At 38.1% G+C, this 26478-nt stretch overlaps 2 protein-coding genes across 2 annotated transcripts; one reads left to right on the top strand and one right to left on the bottom strand.

Moving 5' to 3' along the window:
- The first annotated feature begins 648 nt into the window (after positions 1–648).
- On the top strand, positions 649–11775 carry LOC139946137 (zygote arrest protein 2.L-like). The gene is made up of 3 exons (XM_071943753.1): positions 649–865; positions 4972–5151; positions 10789–11775. The coding sequence occupies exons 1-3, from the start codon at positions 809–811 to the stop codon at positions 11002–11004; spliced, it is 453 nt and encodes a 150-aa protein (XP_071799854.1). The 5' UTR covers positions 649–808; the 3' UTR covers positions 11005–11775.
- Positions 11776–12215: 440 nt separating this feature from the next.
- LOC139946136 (lysosomal aspartic protease-like) lies at positions 12216–26157 on the bottom strand. Its single transcript, XM_071943752.1, has 9 exons — positions 25981–26157; positions 23947–24097; positions 19969–20092; positions 19268–19386; positions 18099–18298; positions 16828–16950; positions 15386–15530; positions 14769–14870; positions 12216–14229 (listed from the first exon to the last, which is right to left on the bottom strand). Exons 1-9 carry the CDS (start codon positions 26076–26078, stop codon positions 14068–14070), a joined length of 1224 nt encoding a protein of 407 aa, XP_071799853.1. The 5' UTR covers positions 26079–26157; the 3' UTR covers positions 12216–14067.
- Between the last annotated feature and the right edge of the window lie 321 nt (positions 26158–26478).

The raw sequence follows: 26478 nt of genomic DNA, 5'->3' as shown, positions 1-26478 counted from the left end.
AAAGTAATGAAACTGAAACTTCTGCATGTACCAATTACATAGATATTCATTCACAGTGAGTAGGGATTCATTTCATAGTCAAACATGTGTATCAACAGCCCAGGGCCAAAGTGCAGATTTGTCCTTTCACATAGATAGAATAGCACATAGAACAACAGCACTTAAACACACACATTCAAAATAGCTGCACGGTTTTGTTTGTATTCTAGATATTTTTAAAAGACAAATCTGCAATTCGATAGACCTTCTAATACTCTGACTTCGTATCAAATTCAAAAATGGCTGCATGGTTACCTTTTTCTACCTTTATTTTTTTTAAACAATATTTTGCGATGCAATATCTTTCTTAAGACATGCTAGGCCTTCTACGACTGTATACCAAATTCCATAATGCCTACAACAAAGGAAATGCACTCAAAACGAACGTTCTATTTTTAGAGTTGACAATGAACAAGCTTTTTATTATGACTGTTATTGGCAAACAGTCAGCTATATATTTTTGGGATCTCCGAGATTGCGAAATGTTATTTCTCATCAGAATTCCCATTTACGTCATGGGGAATCCCCTAGCACGCAATAACATGGCGCTGTCATTAGCCTTCAGTCAATGCGCAAACGGCACCCCATTACACCCACAACGAACAAACACAAACGCTAAGAGGCTACGTGCCTCTTGAATAAAGGCTATTTGCTGCATGCCACGCCCGTCTACCCTAGTGTTCAGGGGGAATTCCCTTCAAGCACGCAATCATAATTACAGGCATCCTATAAATTGGCTTGTTGATCAACAACCCCGTCAGTGTGGGAGATGTCTACTAAGCGTTGTGTTCTCAACTTGTCTGGAAAGCTCTTCGCTATTTACCAGGTATGACCCGAAATAATTTGGGATGCACTTATTATACTGGGATCATTGGCTAACAAGCAAACTTGTTGATTTTATTTTCATTTTAAACTGCATTAACAACATAATTTTCGACAGTCTGATACTATTTGATCTGGCATATCTGATGCGTCAATAAATGGTTGTGTTGCGTTCTTAAATTGTTAAATTCATCTTTTTTGATTGAAGTCCCTATTTATCTTGCTATTTTATTGATTAATTGATTGGCTTGTTTACCAAAGCAGCCTTGAATTTCCTTACATTTCTCGCGCGCATTCGAAGACGTCAGAAATTGATAAATTTTTGACGAGTCGGTAACTCACAAAATTATGAGTTGGTTTGACTGAATTTTAGGATTGGATTTTACTGAATCTAGAGGGTTGAATTTATTGTATTTTAAAGGAACACGTTGCCTTGGATCGGACGAGTTGGTCTATAAAAAGCGTTTTTTAACCGTTTTCTATAAAATGCATATGGTTGGAAAGATGTTGTAAAAGTAGAATACAATGATCCACACAAATTTGCCTCGAAATTGCGTGGTTTTCCTTTTACTGTGCGAACTAACACGGTCGGCCATTTATGGGAGTCAAAAGTTTGACTCCCATAAATGGCCGACCTTGTTAGTCGACGAGGTAAAAGGAAAACCGTGCAATTTCGAGGCATGTTTGTGTGGATCGTTGTATTCTACTTTTACAACATCTTTCTACCCATGTGCATTTTATAACAAACGCTTTTCATGGACGAACTCGACCGATCCAAGGCAACGTGTTCCTTTAAAGTGTGTGAATTTCGTTTTTAAAACAGTGGCCACTAAAAAAAAGAAATGTTTTGTTAATAAATTGTATTATATTTAAATATAATCTTGATTGGCTTAAAGACAGTGGACACTAATGGTAATTGTCAAAGACCAGTTTTCTCACTTGCTGTATCTCAACATATGCATAAAATAACAAACCTGTGAAAATTTTAGCTCAATCGGTCATCGAAGTTGCACCATGGTCACACGAAGTTGTGTGCTCTCAGATGCTTGATTTCGAGACCTCAATTTCTAAATCTGAGGTCTCGAAATCAAATTCGTGGAAAATTACTTCTTTCTCAAAAAGTACTCCACTTCAGAGGGAGCCGTTTCTCACGAAGTTTTATACCACCAACCTCTCCCCATTACTCGGTATACTAAGTAAGGTTTTATGATAATAATTATTTTGAGTAGTTACCAGTAGTGTCCACTGCCTTTAAGTGCAAATTTATTTCTAGTGGGTTTTTTCTTCCTCTGTTTCATTGTATTAATTCAAATTGGTTATTTTCTTGTTTCTGTTGTAGGAAATCGCTGTCTAAAGGTATGCATGTTTCATCTTCAATGCTGTTTTATTAAAATTTTTAATTCTGCAACTGGTGCCCCTGGCCACTCATTTTTCGCTTAAGCAAAGGAATTTGCAAAGCAAATATATTCTGCTTAAAATCTTTATAAAATTGGGCCCTATTCGTAAATACACCTTTAAAGCAATCGCACAACATCGGTAAAAAGTTTTGTCCATCACAACTTATATACCAGACAGCGAAGGTGCCATGGCGAGCTGCCGATCGCCAGATAGACCCATTGACTGATGGTCAAAGGGGTGGAGACATTGTTTTAGCTCATTCAACTGGAACCAGTGATTACCTCTTTGAGTTTCATCTTTTCATATTATCTACATGAACGCAGCAATATTTGATTTAAGTTTTAAATCTGTGTATCATTGCAATAAGGAGTGTAGTCTTGGCCCAAGACTATGGTGCTTGATTCTGGATAGTGTACTACGCGCGGTTGAATCGCCAAAGCGCGCCCGCCACGGTATGATTTAGTTAATTGGACGGCTTGGAATCTAGACTACACTCTAAAGTTATAGCTTGCAGAGTGTAGTCTAGATTGCAGAGTGTAGTCTAGATTTCAAGCCGTCCAATTAACTAAATCATACCGTGGCAGGCGCGCTTTGGCGATACCGCGCGTAGTACACTATCCAGAATCAAGCACCATAGTCTTGGGCCAAGACTATAAGGAGTGATGACCATTAGGTTTTCATTGTTTTTAGCTTATTCAACTTGAACCAGTGTTAAACTCTTTGAGTTTCATCTTTTCATTTGAATTTACATGTACGAAGCAATGTTTGATTTAATTCAACTAGAACCAGTAATGCACTCTTTGAGTTTTTTCTCTTCATATGCATCTATTATGTAAGAAGCAATATTTGATTTAAGTTTCAAGTCAGTACATCATTGCAATAAGGAGTTATGACCATTTAAGATTTTCATTGTTTCAGCTCATACAACTGGAACCAGTGATGCACTCTTTTGAGTTTTATCTCAACATATGCATCTTTATGTAAGAAGCAATATTTGATTTAAGTTTCAAGTCAGAACATCTTGGCAATAAGGAATTGTGACCATTTTGGGTTTTCATTGTTTCAGCTCTTTCAACTGGAACCAGTGATACACTCTTTGAGTTTTATCTCTTCATATGCATCTATATGTAGGAAGCAATATTTGATTTAAGTTTCAAGACAGTACATCATTCCAATAAGGAGTTATCTCCATTTAAGGTTTTTATTGTTCCAGCTCATTCAACTGAACCCAGTGACAGAGAGATTGATTTTTGTTTAAACAAATTATTTCAAAACTTTTAAGTTTTAAGTTTGAGTTTGGTTCTTTAAAATCCAGATGTCAATGTTTGAGCCTGAAAAAAAGACATTAACATTTTTTTTTTTTTTCCAAAAACTTTTACAAAATTATTCCAAAAACTTTAACATTGTTTTATTCCAAAACTTTATCGGAAAACACAGCTAAAAATTACTGGCAAGTATATATAACAATCTCACTTGGGCTTGTACATACCAAAAACAACTCAACTCAAAGACTGAAACTTAAACCAAAAAATTTAACATTTCCACTGAGCGCGGACGGCCGGACGGACGAACAAAATCGGTATTAATAGGCTTGCATTCTGCTAAAGCAGCTCGCCAAAAATAACAAACGGGAAAACCCATCCTTGTTTCCGCACGTTTCGCCGTGTCATGACATGTGTTTAAAATAAATCCGTTATTCTCGATATCGAGAATTGATAAATGTTTTTTATGTTTTCTCAAAAAGTAAAGCATTTCATGGAATAATATTTCAAGGGAAGTCTTTCTCCATTACCTTCTGTAAACCCTGTGAGTTATTTGTAAATCTGTGAACTTTTAATTTTTGTTCTGTTCGGAATGTGTCCAATGCCTTTAAATGGAAACATGTTTTAATATTAACCACCCTGTGGAGACCGGTGATATAATGAATAAGGAAAAACAAAGGTCACAGTGGGGGAATTCCACAGACTCGTGCTCCACTTGTGTGTACACATTCTATGTGAGGTTATGAACCCAACGATAGACCGATTGCGTGACCAACGTCACGTGATCAGAGATGGGTATATATATATAATATATATATGTATAGCTCTATGGTATTAAACGTCAACAAACACGGCGTACTATATTATATCGACGTGCGTTTAAAAGACATGAATATTGTTGCATTTGTTTGTTTAATCGAGGCTTTTCTTTCTCGAAATCAGTGAAGAATATTCTGGAGTTTGTACCAGTGACCTTACCGGTGGCTGAAAATGCCAGTAATGGGTAAACACAGTTCCACCAACTAGACAATTATACGAGATGTTCACGCGCGATGTCATGTGTTTAGTGCACGGAAATTTTACATTGCATGCCCTCATTGTAATGATTTTGCTGCCAATATTTTCAATACAAATCTACTGAAGAAGCTGCAAATTCCCTTACTTGCACACTGTTTTTGTTAATCCTTTTAATACACCGATGTGTGTTAGCACTGTATAATCAAATAAAAATCACAGGCATAATATTTAGGTGGGATTGCAACCCACAACCTTGGAATTCTAGATGCCTTTTCACACAGACTACCGAGATTTCCAAGTAGCCCGGTAACTGTAGAGGCAGTTCGAATCCTATATCGGTGTATTCTGTAAGGGCTCCCCTATAGTATTCTTAATCCCCGATGCAAATTGAACGTCCATTAATTAAATACCCTTAATTGTTTTGATTAACCAGAGGCGACCGATTGCACACGGCACTCCTTCCTTTGCCAAGAAGAAGAATCCTCGTCGACACAAACCAAGGACTGTAACTATGCCAGGAAGTGACCAGCGCCGATATGGGTTCTTCACGTGCCCAACCTGCAAACGCGGATGGGAGAGCTCATGGGCCTGGTGTTACAAGGGAACTGATATTGTAGGTTGATACCACAAACTCTTAAACTTTGATTTTCGGTCGAATTAAAGGAACATTTAAGAATTGGTTTTTGTTTTGCTAACAAAATAATTGCTGGCGGTGAAAGCACTTAATGTAATCCCCATATACATACACGAATAAACCTGTAGAAGTTTGAGATCGATCGGCCATCTGGGTCACGAAAAAATAGTGAAAAGAAATAATGATTAAACCGCACACTGAGCGATAAACTCCAAACGAAAAGTTGTGTTTATTTATTTCTCAACAAATATGACACTTCAAGAGGTTTTTTGTATCATCATTTTTTTACCGTGAACACTGCAAAAACTGTGGTGTTAAAATGTACACCATCGGTGTTAATTTTAATTCTTTTCCGTCATTCATATTGGGCAAGAATTTCGGTGTTAATTAGCTCCTATTTTGGAATCAAAATAAGTTAACACCAATATCGGTGTAGAAGTCTAACACCAAATGGGGAGTAATTTAATTCCAAATTGGTGTTTATATTGGACAAGAATGCTGGTGTTAAACAACCCCGATTTTGGAGTTAAATTATTTTAACACCAATCGCGGTGTAGAAATCTAACACCGAAGGGGGATTAAATTAATTCCAAAGTGGTGTTTATATTGGGCAAGAATGCTGGTGTTAAACCACACCCGTTTTGGAATTTTTTAACACCAATTAGGGTGCATAAATCCACACCAAGACAGGGAGTAAATAAGACGTTTGATCCTACTCAACACCAGTACCTGGAATTAAACACATTCAACAATAAAACTGGTTTCAACTGTAAAAACCAAAAATATGGTGTCAATTTATCCCAAAGTGGTGTAAATAAAAACAACACAAGTAATGACAAGACAATTTGTTCTGGTATATAAACTTTTGATATTATTGCTTCAAAAATATAAATCTGGAATAAATCATTCATTATTTAAACAATAATCATACAAATAATACTAATCAAATCCAAAAGTAATAAATGGAAATTTTCTGAAAGTGTCTAAACCATCTATAGAAGGCATTTGACATCATCAGTTGGCAAGAATAAAATTGCACTTTGATTTCAAGGATCAAGAAATTTAGCACTACTGATTATAGTATGAAAAACACAAACTAGCATAACACCCTAACACCATAACAAGAACAAACTGTATAAAACAGCTGTGAAAGCTATAATGTACTTCTGAAAGCTATCCAGTATGAAAACAATCTTTAGTAGTCACACAACATGAGATTACCAATCTGTTAAGTAGTTTTTTTATTTAATGAATAATCATTGACATTACTTTAGCCTCTTGAATAATCATGACAGTACTGAAAAGATCATTGTTTTTTCCTTTCTCTGTCTTGTTTCTATTAAAAAAATAAAAAGGTTTCATAAAATAACAAAAAATTGTCTTTTAGCTGTAGGATATGCCCAATAAAGAAAACTTCTTTGTACTTATCTATAGCTAACATGTTATTGTCGTTTGAGTTTTACATTTTCAGGGTGGAAGGGAAGGTTAACACACTTTACTTTGATTTGATTCCAGTAAAAAACCTGTAAGGGAGATACTATAAGCATGCAAATGAGTCACACACAATAATTACATAAATCATTGTAAATTTTCTGGATAATCTCAAACATCAACCCCAAACATTTTATAAATTGGCAAGAAGCTACATACAATAAATATCATAAAACTGCACTTTGATTTCAAGGATCACAACAATTAGCACAACTGATTTTCCCCAACTGATTACATTATGAGAAAAACACGAATTAACATCAAATCATAACAGGAACAATGTACATACATCAATCTGCTCATCAAATCATGGAATGTACTTTAATTCCAACCAAACCAAAACCATAGATTTACCAACAAATATGATCTTATGCTAATTGCTCTTCAGTATGACAGCAAAAGGTTTCATTTGTCTTTTTTCTGTCTTTTTCTTTTCAGATGAAAAAAAGGTTTAAGAACATGAAATAAAATACTTGGAAGCCCCTGAAGTAAAATAAATCATTCCTTTTGTTTTTTAACTGCAGGGTATAGGGTATGCCCAATAACATCATGTGAAAAATAACATATTATCTCAGAATGACAGAAAAAGTCTACATTTTAATTTTGATTTGACAGATGAGCATTCCCTATACTTCCTGCCATGTTGATTAAAAAGATGGAATCATGAACCTCTCTGCTCCTAAAGTTTCCCCATTTGGCAACGTACAGGGTAAGAATGAAGTTCTAAACAAAGTAATGGACATAGAGGTGGGTTACAATGTTTCAAAAACCTTCAATACAAAATACACGTTGTACTTAAACACCACAAGATGATGAATTTTGACAAATAAGGGTACTTCATTAGCATGATAGCACAAAACCTGGGATGATTTGTACCTACTTCCACAAAGTTTTACCCATGTAACATCATACACTTCAGACAGAAGATCAACACTAGGTAGTCTACCCATCAGAAGCTCAACACAGCCAGCTGCTAAATTTCAAACCACACTTTCTTTGTCGAATCATGGTTGAATGTGTACCTCCTTACCTCCTTCGCTTCAGCTTCTTCACCAACATAGTTTGTGTCCTTCGGGTTGGTGATATGAATCTCGCTCTCTTTGGTTGATATGGGGGGCTACTTTCTGATGAACCGTCATCACTGGGGCTGATAATTCCAGTTGTGTCACTGATGATGCTTGGCTCACGACTACAAGGAGCTGAAAAATAGAACGTACATTGACTTCGGGTTTCAGGTTCAGGTTTCATAGCATTAGCAATACAATAGAAGGGTATTAAAAATAGATGTAAAAATACACATCAGGGGAAATGAATATAATTTTTGTTGTTTCCCTTCACCGCTATGTGATAAGCACTATCTCTTTGCATTTTGGGTCCTGCAGAAGAAAAAAACATGCACCGAGTATACAGTGCTTATCACACATCGGTGACCGGCAAAGGAAATGTATAGTTATAGTAGACATGGGTCTTTGTTTTTGTCCCATTAGCTTGTTGACAAAGTTCGTCCATGCAGCCAAATTAGATTGTTATACTTACTAATATTAAAATAAAATGACGGTTTCAGTTCGGGCCCAGTACAAAGTTGCTAAAATATTTATGCTTAGTACTCACCCCACTCCTCCCCTTCCTTTAGCACCATCATCGTTATCCCCTGATCTGATTGGAGAACATCATTTATGACATCAGCATCAATGCCGGCACCATCTTTGTCATCAACAAAATAAACATCTTGATCTTTATCTATTTGAAATTTTGTTTTTACTGTGGATGAAAAGAAAGAAAATAGACAACAATTATTTTGTTATCGAAATTCATGAAGGAGCTTTTGTTTAAAGGAACACGTTGCCTTGGATCGGACGAGTTGGTCAAAACAAAAGCGTTTGTAACCGTTTTTTATATAATGCATATGGTTGGAAAGATGTTTTAAAAGTAGGATACAATGATCCACACAAGTTTGCTTCGAAATTGCGTGGTTTTCCTTCTACTGTGCGAACTAACACGGTCGGCCATTTATGGGAGTCAAAATTTTGACCCCCATAAATGGCCGACGTGCTAGTCGACGAGGTAAATGGAAAACCACGCAATTTCGAGTCATGTTTGTGTGGATCTGTGTATTCTACTTTTACAACATCTTTCTACCCATATGCATTTTATAAAAAACGGTTACAAACGCTTTTCAAAGACCAACTCGACCGATCCAAGGCAACGTGTTCCTTTAATAAGTTATGTCCAAATAGTGTTTACTAGGCATGTTAGGCCTAACAGTGTACATGTACTTAATGTAAATGCACTGACGAGCCCTGGCAAGTCGATACACACATGGTGCTACCGCAAAACAAATAAATATTTCTATGTAATTATTCATCTCTATTTTCTTATAGTTTTTTTTTTAAAGTTTGTGACAAGTCTTTTTAATTGGAAATATTACATTCTGCTAACAAAACAAAAAATAACACCCTTGAGTTGGCCCACCCTCTTGTCGGTGTTAAATCTATCATACGTATCTATGTATTAAAATTAGCACAATGGAATACTCCAAACACGTAAGCCAGTAACGGCCGACTAAAGTTGGTTTTCATGGTTTGACCTATGTTTGACCCCCCCTCCCGTTGAAATATCATTTCATTTCAATAAATATAAAAAAAATTATGAACTTTTGCCTTATTCATCCCTCCTATCCTAAGTTACCAAATCACTCGGCCGGCCGGGTCTCGTTTGAGGAGAAAAGCTAAAACAAAAATTCCTCAGTTTTTATGGAACTTCGGAAGTTTTGTATGATTGCATTGACTTGTGTATAAGAACTTAACAAGCTTGATTGTGGTTAAGAACAAGAAAGATTTCACAAGTTAAGCGAATTAGCCATCATTACCATGGGGGTAGAATTAGACTCCATGATTAAACAATTTCTAGCTAGGCTAAACGTACGTCTACATACATTACTTCCATACTTAGAGTACGACATTGTAAGCCAATCCACCATGCATGAGACCACAAACTGACATCAACGTACTGTTTATTAAGGGACGTGTTCAACATGACCATTGTGTTGCACCAATCGCCCCACACACTTTAGATCGTTAATTCGCCCGCACCGCTCAGGCAAAACTGACAAAAAAAGCTTCTCATTTGGATGCCATAAATGACTTACCAAGATCCACAAACTCGTCGTGGTCCCCCCTGAATGGGACTATTACTTCCAGATGGTCCTTTGAGCGTCACTCACTCTTGCTATAGGCATGTTGATTATCAAAAACAATTGATCAGAACACTATTTCTTGGTATAATTCTGTGTGGCAGCAACTTTCTCTGACACGCTGTCTGTTCTCGCCAGCGGCCGGCAGCGCATCCCATAATTTCGTCTTGACCAATCACAGGCCCCCATTCGACACACGCATGCGCTTTAGCTCGAAATTAACACCACTATTAGGTAACACCAGCGTTTGGAGTTCAAATTAATGCCGATGGTGTCAATATGACACCGACTTTAATTCCAAAAGAATAAATAAAACTTGGTGTTGAAAATTTAACACCACAGTTTTTGCAGTGTAAGTTCTTTGTAAATCTGTGATCTTAGACGAGTTTTGTTCTTACCAATCTGTAATGTTCCTTTAAACTGGTGGAACGTAATTAAGAAAATGTTACCCTTGTTTTTTTCCGGTACATGGCAACCGTTTCCAACTAAACAGGACACAATTTGTATGCCCTGCTATTTGATCAGGGTCCCATTTCATATATGCTTAGATATTGCCTGATTGGCAAAAAATAGGCAGAGGGAACCAGTCACAAACTGTGCACATAACACGATATTTTATTAACCGCTAAAAAGGCTTTTTTACAGTAAGCAAAATTGTTCGGTGCTCAGTAGATTTGTGTGCTTAAGCCATCTCTACATTTTGAATAGGCGGGGTCTGGGAGGGCACATCGCTTCGATGAAATTGTTTTGTTACCCTGGTTGGCCCCTGCCATAAAAGACTTGCAAAAAAAAACTTTAAAAAAACGGAGGTGTTAAAACGGCAACTAGATTTAAAAAAAGTATACATATACAGTCGGGAGACGTTTTTTATCAAATTGGTTATCAAATTGCCTCCTCTTCTCTCATTTACCCTTCTTTCTTCATTATTTCAGCCTTCCTCCGGTCAAGAGTGTAAGCGTTGCCTTATCATGGTCAAACCGCACAAGGTAGAGAGGCTGAAGTGTTCCTTGTGTGGTGAACCCACCAACGAGTGCTTATGCGATCAGGACGATCTGGACGAGCACCACGGTGACCTTAACAAGCCTCACCGCGAAGACCTGTGCGAAAAGTGCAAGATCCTAGGAGAGCGTTGCAACTCCCGTAGATAAGTCCCCAACTAAACAGTTGAAAATGAAGTTCGATGTGGATTTTAACGATCCATTACCGGAATGAGGAGTCACGTGAGATTGTATAACTCTAGATTTGAGGTCGACGTAACCTCAAAGTCAGGGTCCAGAGTTTCGTTAGGCACAAACAAATATCTATGCACAACAAAATTATGCTTACAGAATACAAATATCACAGCTAAGTATTCCACATGTATAATTTGTGACTGGTGGTATCCCTACTCATTATGCTTAGCAGAAAACTATTAAGCATTATTGACTGCTTAAGCAGCTCTGTACAATTCGACCCAGACTTTACACAACTTCACTTGAGTTCGATTGGTAATGGTGAGATATAATTACGAGCATCATCAACACACAAATAAAAACCGGGATCGCATTTTTCTGCATTACGAAATGGCCACTGTCGTAAAAAGCTTTTCAATGGGAAAATTTTGTTTTTTAAATCGATTCCAAAAAGGGACTTAAAAACATTTTTGAGTATGTCAATTTAAACGTGAAGTGATAAGAGTTCCCCATCATCATTTCATTGCAAATAATTGTTCAGCACGTATACAGAAAATTTGATTGTATTGTATCGTAGGCGAAAATTGTAGGTGGACGCTTCAATGTTCTAGCGTCTTTCGCTGATGATTAGTAAGTAACCAAAATAATCTGTTTTTGCACGTTGGCACTTCGTTTTAACCAGCTTGGAAAGAAATGTGCGATTAACAGTAGGTGGAAATGGGGAACGTTAAGCTTCGAATTCCGTGGAAAGCAAAGCCATAACAACGGTTCCTGCTTTATTTTGTTTGTTAGTCAGGGGCTAAAACGGCATACACTGGAGCTTCGAAAAGTTTGGTTTGGAATATGTTTGGTTTCAAAAGATTTTGTATAGTGGTCATTGAGATCTTCTTTTTACAAAAGTTTTAAGGATTTAATTTTGATTTTAATTTTTATTAGTAACCTTTCAGTTAAGTTCCACCGAAAACTGCTTTCCCACATAAAGTGTTTTTACTTGTTACTACCTATTTGGACTCAAAGTATACGAATATGAAACAACCATCACAAAACGAGACAACAACACTTTCTGCATTAGCAACCGCATTTAAGAGTTTGGCATTAAAAACTTGCAATCCTTTGTGAATAACCATGATAAGCAAAATAAAATGCAACATATATTGTAAACAAAATTAAATTGAAAATAAAACATTACACATATTTTAACCACCGTCAAAGAATATTTACTCAGAAGTTTAATGTAAAGTTAGACTGAGCAAAACAATCAAACCTAAAATCGGGAATTGCCACCTAGTGAAAATCGAGTCTCTGACATTGCTGAACCTTAACTTATAAATATTTTGCTTTATAGCCTCATTGTGTTTAATTTAACTGTAATCTTAAATCCAATTTTGCCACCCCGATGACGTCATTCATTCTACACTCAAATGACAACTCGATTATGCTGTTTCTATGCAAATTGTTTGGACATTTAATTATTTATATAAATTTACCACTGTGACACTGCTCAACCTTTTCAGACGTTCGATTTGTCACTACGCAATATGAGTTTACAACTTTGTAGTAATTATAGATGTTAAATTTGCATCGGGATAAAGAATATCAATTTTGCTTTTTTACCCAGCTATACACCGACGTGTGTTAGCACTGTATACTCAGTACTTTCCCGAGTCCTGTGAATAAAATATCACAGGCATGTTACTCGGGTTGGATTCGAACCAACGACCCTTGCGATTCTAGATCAATGTCTTAATAACTTTTTTTCACAGGACTCGGTTAAGTACTGAGTATACAGTGCTAACCTACATCGGTGTAGGTAAAAAAAAAAAGGGTATTTTGTAGTGATTGTTTAAAAGGGGGTCAATGCAATTATGTTTAATTATATTTATTGATTGCTTTATTCTGTGAATCTGTTTTCTCGTCTCTCTGATCCCAGTTAATCGTTGTACACTATAGCTTGTTTGGTGTATTAATAATGATTGGATGATTAAACAAAAATAATATATGGCTGTGTTGCTAGATACCATACCAACCGTGTCCCGTGACTTAGTGAAAAACAAGTTTAATAGATCACAGATTGTCATTTGATTGGTTGATAAGCATCACGTTCATTTTGTCATATATTTTATTGCAGTGGCAAGTGACGCTCAATGTGTACACGCGAGTCCTATTGACCTCTTGCACGCGCGTCACACGCGGCGACTGATGCCACGATTACCATATTGGTGGGCAGTTAGGTTTACGTGTATTAACGCACACTTCACTGAATAACGCACAGCACAGAGTTAAATATTAAAACGCCAGGGGCCAATTTCATAGAGCTATAGTTCGAATAGCTTTGACGTAATTCCAGGGGCTCACCCGGGTCAGCCCTCAGTGCCCTGCTTGTGGAGTGGGTCACTTGGGGGCTGACCCCAGGTGCATGTCGTCACTACGGGAGCGGTGAGTGATCGTTCGTTTAGCTCTTGTCAGGGGGCTCACCCGAGTGAGCACCGCGGGGTATAGACCAAGTGAAGCTAATCGAACGCACCCATAAATCGGCGGTTCGGGGAGGATCTCCCGCTTAAAGATGCTATGTTAGATTTTTGGCCCCAAAAATTAAACAAATATATTTTTTTTAGTGAATGGTATTTCAAAGAGTATCACCCGCTCTAACGAAAAAAAGTTTAACTATACTTTTAATGGTCAGGAACCATGACAAAAATTTAAAACGTTTCTTATAAAACACATAAGAATTGGTCACATGATATATTGTCGGGATCCCGACAAAAACTAATTTTGAGCACTTTATTTCACTGCTACTAATAATTGGCGGACTTTTTCGAGCAATGGTTCAAACGAAAGCTTGTAACTTTCTCGACCCCCATCAAAATACCTAACTTTAAATCAAAATTTTGGGGTCAAATCGGCCAAAAATCTGACACAGCATCTTTAGTTTTTGCTTGCTGAAATGGCGTCCAGTGCACGTTTCACAACTCAGCCCATCTTGCACCTTCATCGTTCCATAATCTTTGATCACAACCTACATTATTCTAGGAGATACATCTACACTGCTTGGGCGAAGCCTACACGGTCGTTACCGACGTCAAATTCGGCGTAATATCGTCCCAGGAAGACATCACCAAGAATCCAGAGAGGGCCAGAGGGAGGTGGAACATCAGCGGGAGTGAAGGCGCTCATACAGGTCTTAGCTCCGGATGAGTCTGGCTGCAAATATTTGTACAAAAATAATTTGATGGCTTTTCAAACTTATATTCAGTGAAGTCAATTAATCATTTCAAAAACTAATTAAAAAAAAGACATTGTGTTATAATTATATTTTTGACTTACAAAGAAAAACTACCGGAACCGTCACTTTTCAAGACTCTCCACACATTTAACTTTATTTGAGACAATGTCTTTTATTGGTTTTTGAAAAATAATTAATTGACTTTATTGAACTTCAGTGCTACAGGTATTTTTAACGCCCTCTTGTGTTCATGCAAATTGACCAAACACCTATTTCTGGTGCTGATGCTATCCATGTAGATTTACACAACATTATTGCATAAAGACGATTGAAATTAGATACTGATAAACTAAATTTTACCTTGTAAGCTCGACCAATCATAACACAGATAATGGAAAGCGATCAGAGATCATTGTATCCAATGAGATATTTGAGCCCATGCCTGTCTTTGTTCTTGCTGATGAAGACAGGGGACCAGATGGTGCATTGGGACAGAGAGAACTGATTTAATACCTACCTCCATAATAACATAGTCCTTCCACGTGAGCGGCATCTTGACATGTGAGATGACAAACACTATGTCCGGAAGTTTGGATATCGTGTTGCAATCAAGCATGAACTGAAGTGCAGAGGGAAATAGAAGGGTAGATTGTCTTAGAAACAGATATTCCAAGCTTAACTATTTCCATTAAGCTGTTAATACCAAGAAAGGTAGCACTACCCAAGTCGGTATGTCCCGTAATACATGTCAACACGACAAAGAAATTGGTCAAACTGCCGTAGAATCCCAGTTTGAAAAATCATAATGTCAGCCTGATCCAGAAAATGGTAAAACATTTTGATCCAGCGGTTTTGATGGTGCTTAGCATTTCAGATCTTAACTCCAAGTTCAAAATAACTCAACTCTGATGCACTTCTTAAAAAAACATGTTTAACACGTTCACAAACTTGCCAAGTTTGTAGGAATTGGGGCTTACTCTTTTAGTGTAATATATATTTTTCGTGAAAGAGAATGTATGTTTAATTTAGCAAAAGTGTGCCCCCCTCCCCCCTCCCCCCTCCCCCCCCCCCGGGGGGGAAAACAACTTCTAAAAAGCTACCAATGTGCAATATGGGCAACCCAGTTTAACGCACCTGACCAGTTTGTGGGTTCATCTTTGCGCCGATGTAGTCATTGAGTTTGGTGCAGTCATCCGAAGGACACGTGATCAGTGACGTACCAGTGTCGGCTATGGCCTGGCATCCAGCTCCACACATGGACTTTCCATTTACCGAAACCCTTTTATTTGAACAATGCACCAGACCATGCTGTTTTAATTAGGAAAATAACGCTTGCCAGAAAAACAAAAGGCATCATTGATATTGAAGAAAAAAGGAACAATGCTGTTTCAGTCCTTCAACTTGAATATAAAATATAAAAAACAGTTTAGCGCCTTGTGCTAAATAAGGCTCAAAGCGATTAACACGAAAAGGAAAACAATTTTGTTAAAAACAACACATATAGGCCTATAGTACAGAGATAACACAACCATAAACCATTTAGAAGAAAAAAGATACTAAATCTAAATAAAAAAAAAAGGCGCAGCAAAGCTTAAAGAAAACAGCATGACAAAACCGTTATGACAAAATAAGATACTGATACTAAAATTAACTAAAAGTAATTTAAAAGACAACTGCTAGAGGGGAGAGGATCCCAGCACGTCACCCTACGCCAAGATCCTCAGCATCACGCATACATAAAAAGACGATTTGGAAATACTCAGTGCATAACAAGTAGAGCTAAAATCAATACAACACTTTAGAGGTAAAAAGGGACCAATCAGACGCGCACCGGGCGCGCAAGTGTCGAGCACCGCGCGCCATTTGCTGCAGTGTCTTCAATGCCCAGATTGTGCACAAAAAGACACTGCAGTTGGTAATTTTCAATAGAGGGCGCTACCAATTTTGTTTCGTCTGATTGGTCTATAGATGTTTACAATACTGGTATACCCTTCCAACTGCCTTGAGAACAAACGGACAACAGTGTTCTGCATCATTACTTCGAAGTGAAACGTTTCTCAAAAATGCTTAATCGGAAGTTGTTGTATATAGTCTTCTAACCAACAGTTTGTATTGCCATAATTTTAAGAGTGAAGTTGCTGGATAGGCTTCTTACCAAAAGTTGTATTGCCAGAATTTTAAGATCAGTGGTTACCAAACGTATACCTTCCCTTTAAATGGTTTGATTCCTTCTGTATATTAAGCTTTTGGACATGAAACGAATCCCTACTCACTGTGAATGAAGATGTGTTATATTTATTTACATCTTCATTAGTCGTCAAGTTTTTGAGAAAACAAAAGTGAAAATCACACAGCATTGTTTTCAGGAGAGTCGCGTAAATATATTGTATACATGATAAAATAATTTTCTCATTTCGCAAAAGCTACAGCATCTCAGCAAGTATTATTTTCTGGGAAGCTTTCTACCATCTTCAAACCGTGTAAGTTTAATGTAAATCTGTGAACATTCTGTTGTGTCATACAAAAAGTACCCAAACTTATTGTTTCCCTGAATGTGAACAACACAAGTGGCTTACCCATCCACAGCAAACTGCCAGTATCCTTTCTTTGTGACCGGTGCGTATGTGAAGCGCCCTCTGTAGTATTGGGGATCTGAACCACCTATGATGAGCTCTCCTCCTTTGCTGTCTTTTGTATTCCTGTCAAACCACAAAAGGTGGGTAGTCCAAATAAGTCACTACTTTGGCTTGTTCTGAAAAGATTACTTTCTGAATGTCTTTCATCTGTGTTTGATGTAAATTCAATTGAACAGCTCATTTAGTTTGTACAATGTTTTAAGAATGTTTTGAGCCAAAAATGTTCCAGCGGAAAAGTCATCTTCGAAAAGCTATGGCTGATAATCCAGTCATAACCATGACCTGAGACTACACACAGTGGTTGTAAAATGTTCAAATTTTTGAAATAAATTTCAGCCGTAGCTATTTACTATTCGTTGTCGGACACATATTTAGATTTAACTATTGTCATTCTTCCACAAGTTTTCTTTGCGTGCGTGGCTGGGAAGCTGGGAATGCCCAGGTATTTCCAAGTAAACTGCGAAGGCCTATGAAGCCCGCTTTAAAATCAGCCACGAGGCCTTGTCTAAAATTAGCCACAGGCGCTTATACCAAACTCTTGATGGTGGTTGCACTCAGTCCCAGGAAGGTTTAATAGTTTTAGTTGTTTCTGTATCTGTCTTTCCCTATGTGGACCCCGGTTTGATTCCCAGACCAAAGCTTAGGTTCATCTGTCTCTATCTGACTACGTATGTTTTTTCCCCATATTGGTTTAATTTCCTCCCACCTCTAAAACTGGAAATGTCTCCATTGTCTTCTTTACAAAAAGTTGGTGAGGAGATTCTATTATGATGCTTTGCCTATTCTACTTAGAGGAGATTCCATTATGATGCTTTGCCTATTCTACTTAGAGGGGATTCCATTATGATGATTTGCCTATTCTACTTAGAGGAGATTCCATTATGATGCTTTGCCTATTCTACTTAATTGTTGTTCTTTTTAGGATCAGCTGGAGAAGAGAGTCTCTTCACATGACTGTATTTCTTTTAGGCAGTCCTTCGGGCTCTAGCTGTTTCCTTTTCTTTGCTGCATTTAAATTGCTCTTTGTTGTATTTTTCAATGTTTTTAAGCTAGTGTATTTAAATTGCTCTTTGCTGTATTTTTCAATGTTTTTAACCTAATTAATGTGCATTATTGTACTTTTTTTTCCCGATAAATGAAATAAATATAATATAAAGATAAATATTAAATTCAGATTCAGATGAGTCCTTTTGATAAAATTTCGCCCTCACCTGTCCAGATAAAATGAGAAAACAGGTTTGTCCAGGAGTCCCTGCTGCACCATGGAGTTAAAGACAGGTGTAGCGCCATCTACGGCTATAGTGGGATAACCCATTCCGAGGATACCATCGAAGTCTACATCCAAGAAGACATCGCCCGGTTCCGACGTCGACTCACCAAAGGTCTGGTTGACGACCTGTACAGTTTGTACCTAAAGTGAACCACAATTACTGTCTTATTTTATCAACAGACAACACTACGACGAAAAAGGTAGTATTATATAGAACCCCCCCCCCCCTGCATTGGCAGCCAGCTTTGATGAAACATGCACGCGTGAAAGGCTATTATTGGCTATTATGAAAGTCATGCAGTGTCACATGGTAGTGTTCTGCGGTATTCTGGGACGTTCACTGGTATCGGGAGATGGCTATGAAATTACATGTTTGAGTAGAACTAAAATAAACTCGAACAGAACGCAACGGAATCAGGGGTGGATTTCACAAAGGTAGTCCTAACTTAGGACTAGTCCTAGGCAATGCTAAGAGATAGGACTGGTCCTAAGTTAGGACCAGTTACTCATCCTACCTTAGGACTGGTCCTATCTCTTAGCATTGCCTAGGACTAGTCCTAAGTTAGGACTACCTTTGTAAAATCCACCCCAGGAACAGAAATGAGCCTAAGGTGTTCGCTGCAAGAATATATTTAGCAACCAACGCCCACTACGTTGGTACCCGGGCATGCTGGACATTCCAAAGCAATACAAAGTAAATACCGGAAATGCAGTGATTAAAATAAACAAAGGGGAAGGCGAGCAGGAGTAGAAATACCTAAGCATAATACCATGAAGGAATAAAGATAATACAATACAAAAAAAATACTTATCGACGGAGATAACATGCAGCTTGACCCAGAACGGGTCAGACACCGCCTGGGACGCAGGATGTGGAATTATTAATAATATAATTGTAAACTTTATATACATCATACATCATACATTACCGGTTTGCGGTAACACCATGTGAATATATCTTTTTGAGTAATGTTGGTTCTGAAAAGCCATCGGTTCCTTTCAGAACCAACACTACTCAAAAAGAGATATTATTCACATGATGTTAATGTAAACCTCTCTTAGTACATGTATTTATACTTCCACCGTAAGTTTGAAACCCTATCAACTTACATCCACAATGTCAGTACTGAGGAAGCCTGTCATACTGCCAGTCCCGTAGTGAATCTCCAGTGCCGTGCCGTTGGGATAGTAAGTCGATGACTTCGAGTGGTCGTACTGCTTGTGTGATTCTAGAAAATGTAAAGTAATCAACAAATAAGGCTAAAACAAAGAAAGGGGAAACAAAAATGTCTTCACACCAGGGTGTTTCTTAAAGGACACCTTTGGCAATAAGTGTCAAATACCAGTAATCTCACTTTGTGTATCCCAACAAATGCATACATCAACGAATCCGTGAAAATTTTGGCTCAATGGTTAATCGAATTTGTAAGAGAAAGTAAATGCAACTTTGATGCATTACTTCGTGTGCTTTTCGATGCGTAATAAAATGCCTCAGCTGAAGTCTTTAATTATTTGAGTGAGAAATTACCTCTTTCTCAAAAACTCTAAACTTCAGAGGGAGCCTTTTCTCACAATAATATGTTATACTGTCAACAGCTCTCCATTGCTCGGTACCAAGTAAGTTTTTAACAATAATTTTAAGTGACTACCAATAGTGTCCGGTGCCTTTAAAGAAAGTAGTGTACAAAGTCTAAGGGAAACTGTGCAAAAACAAAGGATAAACAAAAATATGTTCCAGATTGATATGAGGGAGGAGGAGGGTGGGCGGGGTGGCGTGACAGAAGATGTTGTTTGATAAGGGATGTACTAACGGCAGGCCTTGTCAGAAGATGGACATTTGGATGACGGGATCCAAAGGTTGGATGAGCCGGTATCGAAGATAACCAAGAAGGTTTGTGATGGTGTGCCAATGTTGATAGTTCCGTAATACTCAGCCTGTGGGAGAATAACCAAAACTCATTAAAAATTGAAGTAGCATTTTCCAATAATTGTCTCTGACTATTATTATACTTTTTAATTTGTTTTATTCGATCCCGTCTGTCGTGGATAACAAATCAATGGTATTTACATGGTACCGGGGTTCGATGCGATTTTAAACCTTAGTAACAGTGAATAGCTTATTTCTGTTACTCTTAACACCATGGGTCCGATTTCAAAGAGCTGCTTGAAACTAGAAAACAAAACTTAGAATAATTTTGCTAAGCGAAACTAGGCATGATACTATTACCAGTTACATGTTGCAAATGAAAAATAATTGAATGTTAAATGTAGCCTTTAAAGGCAGTGGACACTATTGGTAATTACTCAAAATAATTATTAGCGTAAAACTTTTCTTGGTGACAAGTAATGGGGAGAGGTTGATGGTATAAAACATTGTGAGAAACGGCTCACTCTGTAGTGCCATAGTTTTCGAGAAAGAAGTAATTTTCCCTGAATTTGATTTCGAGACCTCAAGTTTAGAACTTGAGTTCTCGAACTCAACTATCTAAACGCACACAACTTCGTGTGACAAGGGTATTTTTCTTTCATTATTATCTCGCAAGTTCGATGATCGATTGAGCTCAAATTTTCACAGGTTTGTTATTTTAGGCATATGTTGAGATACACCAACTGTGAAGGCTAGTCTTTGACAATTACCAAACGTGTCCAATGCCTTTAAGGTACTGGACACTATTGGTTCACAGATTTGTTATTTTATGCTTATGTTGGGATACACCAAGTGGTAATACTGGTCTTTGGCAATTGTCAAAGTGTCCAGTACTTTTAAACGTTTCGTATCACGGTGATTCATAAAATAACCTTGTGAAAACATCATTTTTATCTGATGTGCTATGATAACGGACATTTGCCAAGCGGTTGTTGTGTAGACAATCATTATAGGTCATAGACAAAAGGCCTTGAACTGCGCTCAGACCAGATAAATTTTGTACTGGCCCCCGTTTGACAAGTATACCAAAACAGTAGGACTATAGCGCATATAATACAGAGAGTTTCAAAGTTTTTATGAATTAATAGCTATCAATATTGAGAGATAAGTTATGAAGGACTGATTCGTGTTTTAAAAGGTCGGGTCAAATGACCAGACGGCTGTTCACAGTGTTGAATTATTCAACAAGTTGTTTGACCGATTTTAAAGGAATATTACAGAATTGGTTTTTGCTAACAAAACAGTCGCTGGCAGTGTACGCACTTAATGTAATCCACCATATACAAAACTGACAAACCTGTAAGTTTGAGATCGATCGGCCATCTGGGTCACGAGAGAATAGTGAAAAAAAACGATTACAAATTTTGCATTGCATCGATGCCAAAATAAAAATGAATAAAACCGCTCATTGAGCGATAAACTCCAAACGCGAAGTTAGATTATTTATTTCTCATCAAATATGACATTTCAGACAGAAATATTTCAAGGGATGTTTTCAACTATCATCATAGTTAGACCGTGTAAGTTGTATGTAAATCTGTGATCATCACGATTTTTGTTTCCTACCAGTTCTGTAACGTTCCTTTAATACTGAAGACGGTCTAGCAATACCGCTGTGTGTAACTATAATTTGTGCAGACACTAAGTCTAGTGGCAAAAAAGACTCAACGAATAACCACGCAGTCCCTTTAAGAAAAATGAATACTGAGCAAAATGCAGCCGGTGTCAGATGCAATTGTGTCCGCCGTGTATGTTTTAAACAATGCATTACCTAACCCTATACAGGACTATATTCTGTGCTGTACACAGATACAGAATTCTAGATACGAGGGACTGTTTCTGTTCTTCTGTCTTCATTAGGCAGCGTCTCTGAAATTAAATCTATTAACGAATTCCCTTTCAGAGCGATCACTTCCCATTCCTGGGCATCAATGGAACCTTCTCAGTCAGCGACATGAGGTGTCGGACGACGTTCTATACCGCCCTCGGGAGGCTGCTAATGGTCGATCTTGGCGTCCGCTCCGGACACTTTTGCATATGCAATCGTGTCCGACACTATGCAGAAACCGTCCGGTGGACATGTACATGACTGTACATAATGTGCGCGGATAGTATTGCATAAAGGACATAATTGCATGCAACACCGAACTGTCACGCCAGCAAAGTGGGAACAAGAGAAGCTACATTATTGTTGTTTCGAAATGGGCGTCCATCAATCACCTGTCTTAAAGACAGTGGACACTATTGGTAAATGTCAAAGACCAGTCTTCTCACTTGGTGTATCTCAACATATGCATAAAATAACAAACCTGTGAAAATTTGAGGTCAATCGGTCATAGAAGTTGCGAGATAATAATGAAAGAAAATACACCTTTGTCACACGAAGTTGTGTGCTTTCTGATGCTTGATTTAGAGACCTCAAGTTCTAAACTTGAGGTCTCGAAATCAAATTCGTAGAAAATTACTTCTCTCTCGAAAACTACGTCACTGCAGAGGGAGTTGTTTCTCACAATGTTTTATACTACCAACCTCTCCCCATTACTCGTAACCAAGAAAGGTTTTATGATGATACTTATTTTGAGTAATTACCAATAGTGTCCACTGCCTTTAAGAAAGTTGGTCCCTCAATGTCACAACTCTTTTAATACACAGCTCCGATTGTAGGAAACCCAAGTTCATCTTAAAATGTTTAGTTCATTGATCAATGGGCTCACTCTCTTTTTTTGTTCTGGCTTTGAGCGAAGAGAATGCACATCATGTTCTATGTGTATTTCTGTCTATTTTGTATAGGAAAAAATAGTGTCATATAGAGCTCTTTGTGAGTGATGTTTTTGTTTTGTACTTATTTATTTTAATTCAGAGAACTATTAAGGGAATCAATGTGGGGTGAAGAGGTTTTCAACTAGTGGTTTAAACCCGCCGAGGCCTGGGCCCAATTTCATAGAGCTGCTTAAGCAAAAAATGTTGCCTAAGCAAAAAATTCATTGCTTAGTAAAATCAGATTACCGGCCAAGACTCCGCTCAATTGTTATGCTAAGTAAACAACAGCTTAATACTAGTCATAAGCAATGTATATGGCAGGAAATTTTGGCATGCAACATGTGTAAAATAAGCGAGCTATTTTCGTGCTTAAGCAAATTTTTTGCGTAAGCAGCTCTATGAAATTGGCCCCTGGTTCTTGATAATTTTACCGAGACAAGAACCAGGTCCCGGCGGGTTTAAACCACTAGTTGAAAACTGATTCAACACGCTTCGATTCCCATTCATAAATACCTTTTCGGTCAAAAACATCAACACTTTTTGTCAAAAAGTAAAATAAATGCAAACATTATAATTGTTCAATGATTTCTTTCAACACAACTCCCCTTCAGCTATGAAATTGTAAGGCCCTCGGGTAAACAACTCCTTACAATGGAATGCTGTGCGCGTCGCGCGTATCGCATGATGTGGCACAACTGTTCCAGCCGTTGCCCTCGACTAAAGGCCGAGTTATAGTCGGTCGCGCGATGGTCGGGCGTCGGAAATCTTGACGCGCGATCATCAAAAGAAACGGTTTTTAGGCCTCAGTTTTAGGATTGCGCGCAAGAATTCCGTCGCGCGACCATCGCGCGACCGACTACAAACAGAAACTGTCTTATAAACACAGGTGTGAGCTCTTGTGTCACGCCCATGTTTCAACACGTATTACTGGTCATTGTCAAAGGTTTAAACACCCCCACGTGACGCGCTCTCCACCAATAGGAATAGCGAAACTGTCTTAGGTATTTATGAACTATAATTTTAAAGGGGTATATATACCATCAATTGTTCAACTTGCAGTATAACCAGTTGACCATTTGCCAACGTCAGGGTAAATACTTACATCAAAGTAGTTGTGGAGAGGCTCTTGTACAGGACCGGTGCTCATGAAATCCCTATCGTACTTTGACCGAGGTTTCGGGCGGTAGTTCTGCGGAAGTTTCCCCGCTTGCCCCAGTCGTTTGCGGAGACTCTTAAAATGAGTCAATTTAACCCTATACACCAATAAAAGAATCAAGAGGAAATGAAGTAACTACCTTGAAAAATGGAACTATAAATTGGAAAATGAATCCGAGTGTTTCCATTTTAATGTTATTTTAACTGGCAATAATATATTATTGATTTAAACCGAATACAGGGTTTTGGTGTTATTTTCACAGTTTAAAATCTTAGGATGTCATCAATAAATTGCAGTTGGTTATTATATTACACTTAGCGTATTAGTGTTGATAAATATCGTTATCAAATACGCTTGAGTTTTGAAACTCTCTTATGGTTCGCATGCAAACAAGTTAAATCACCCTTTAGATCCAGCAGACCAAAAGGGGGCCCTTTTTTGGTTAAACGGGTGGGTGAACGATTAGCTTGGATACGACGCTGCAAGGCGTCCAATAATTATCCATATTGGACTGGAGCGTCGCGTCAGTAGATACATGACAGACTATAACTGAATGACACGTAATGCGTAATCTACCAATAAAATGACAAGAATTTGAATGTGTAAATGGTATAAAATATCTATTATTTATTGGTGAAGGTTGTAACCCATTCCAAGAAACACAGGATACTGGTTTCGACCACGTTCGCATTGGACTTTTGGGTCTGGTACCTTACAGGCCCGGTAAGGGCGGTAATTACGGGGGTGCCCCACCTTTTGGCAAATGAATCACTAGTTCAAGTAGAGCAATCCAAACTATAACTTCAGTTTATTTGACGGCTTCAAATCCAGAGTTTTCAAATCCAGTGCTCTCCTATATTCTCCATTTTATTTTCTGTACCTATCTGTGGTAGTTTTCTAGCAGATATCTTGCGCTACGAGACACGATCTCAGATCAAACTTTCGCTACACACTGGGGGTAAGTTGGTTGTTTTATACACCAAAACTTCTTTTAAGAACTACCCCTCTCCCCACCAACGGTTCTTTTTCAACAGTTCCGACCCCCCCCCCATGCCCTTCTTGTTGTTTGCGTACGTCAGCATTACGTCATCTGTGGTAGTTTTCTAGCAGATATCTTGCGCTACGAGACACGATCTCAGATCAAACTTTCGCTACACACTGGGGGTAAGTTGGTTGTTTTATACACCAAAACTTCTTTTAAGAACTACCCCTCTCCCCACCAACGGTTCTTTTTCAACAGTTCCGACCCCCCCCCCCATGCCCTTCTTGTTGTTTGCGTACGTCAGCATTACGTCATCACTCGTCATTCTCTCATCAGTCTTCAATCTTATTACCCCCTATTTAAATCAGGCCAGATTTCCGTAAATTCCGAGCCTATCTCCCCATGCTTTAGTCACTTCATTATCTCCAACTCATTAACATCTCATTACTCCCTATGCAGATCAGGCTAGATTTCCGTATATTCCGAGCCTATACCCCAACGCTTTAGACACTTCATTATCTCCAACTCATTAACATCTCATTAACATCTCATTTAAAAACAATCATTTTACCGTATAAATTTCCCCCTTACTCCAACGCTTACGCCCCTTTATCGGCTTTAACTCCTCCCCTTATGCAAATCAGATCACTTTTCCGCATATTTTTTCCCTATCTCGTAACGCTTAAGCGCCTCATTAAAATTAATTTATGCTAATCCGAAAATTTCCGTATATCCGCCCGCTTAACTACTCACTTAGTGGGAAAACATTGTGAGAAACGGCACCATCTGAACAAGTAAAACATAGTTTTGGAGATTTCTCACTCAAATATTAAAAGACTTCAGGCCTGGAGCCGTTTAATAGACATCTGAAAGCATCACAGATTTATCATTTTATGTTGGGACACAATAAGTGAAAAAAAGGTCTTTGACTATAACTAACTGTGTCCAGTGTCTTTAAAGATCTCAGGGAGTGACAACCTTCCTCAAATCAAACCAACCTTACTAACGAACATTCGGTGACGACCACGCAACACAGCACCACCAGGGCGAGATAGCGGATCAACCCACTGTTGTTTGACGGTGAAAACTGCCCCATCGTCGGTAGAAGACTTTCGTAAAACACGCTATATTATTTCCCCAATGACACACCGCAAATACATGCACTACAAGTTGAATACAACTGCAGTGTGTGAGAGCTGAGTTCAGAAACACATGAGTTGAACGTTCACAGTATCCTTTGTTTGGGTGTGATTTTCCAACACTGTTTTTGTTCACCTGTTATACAAAAGGTACATACCGCGTGCAATTCGCTGCACGTGGTGTTTTCATGGCTGTTTCAAAAGATGGCCTTTAAAATTGGACGACTGTTTTATGCAATTCATCTCACCTGGGTTTTTTGTCGATCAAGGATAAGACGACTGTTTTATTTCTGGTATAATGCTTTTTTAAAATAGGGTTTCCACTGCCATACTGATTCTTGTTTAAATACATTGTCG

Source organism: Asterias amurensis, chromosome 13 (genome assembly GCF_032118995.1).
Source record: "Asterias amurensis chromosome 13, ASM3211899v1".
Taxonomy (NCBI): Eukaryota; Metazoa; Echinodermata; class Asteroidea; order Forcipulatida; family Asteriidae; genus Asterias; species Asterias amurensis.
The sequence above is the reverse complement of the archived record's forward strand: the minus strand, read 5'-3'. Positions and strand labels throughout refer to the sequence as shown.

Excerpts from the sequence above, each read along its gene's own strand:
- LOC139946136 (XM_071943752.1), bottom strand. The coding sequence starts at position 26,078 with ATGGGGCAGTTTTCACCGTCAAACAACAGTGGGTTGATCCGCTATCTC. Across the intron at positions 20,093-23,946 it reads CTCTCCACAACTACTTTGAT|GCTGAGTATTACGGAACTAT; the intron begins GTAAGTATTTAC and ends ATTCTCCCACAG. Across the intron at positions 15,531-16,827 it reads TGGCAGTTTGCTGTGGATGG|GGTTTCGGTAAATGGAAAGT; the intron begins GTAAGCCACTTG and ends TTCAAATAAAAG.
- LOC139946137 (XM_071943753.1), top strand. The coding sequence starts at position 809 with ATGTCTACTAAGCGTTGTGTTCTCAACTTGTCTGGAAAGCTCTTCGCT. Across the intron at positions 866-4,971 it reads AGCTCTTCGCTATTTACCAG|AGGCGACCGATTGCACACGG; the intron begins GTATGACCCGAA and ends TTGATTAACCAG. Across the intron at positions 5,152-10,788 it reads GTTACAAGGGAACTGATATT|CCTTCCTCCGGTCAAGAGTG; the intron begins GTAGGTTGATAC and ends TCATTATTTCAG.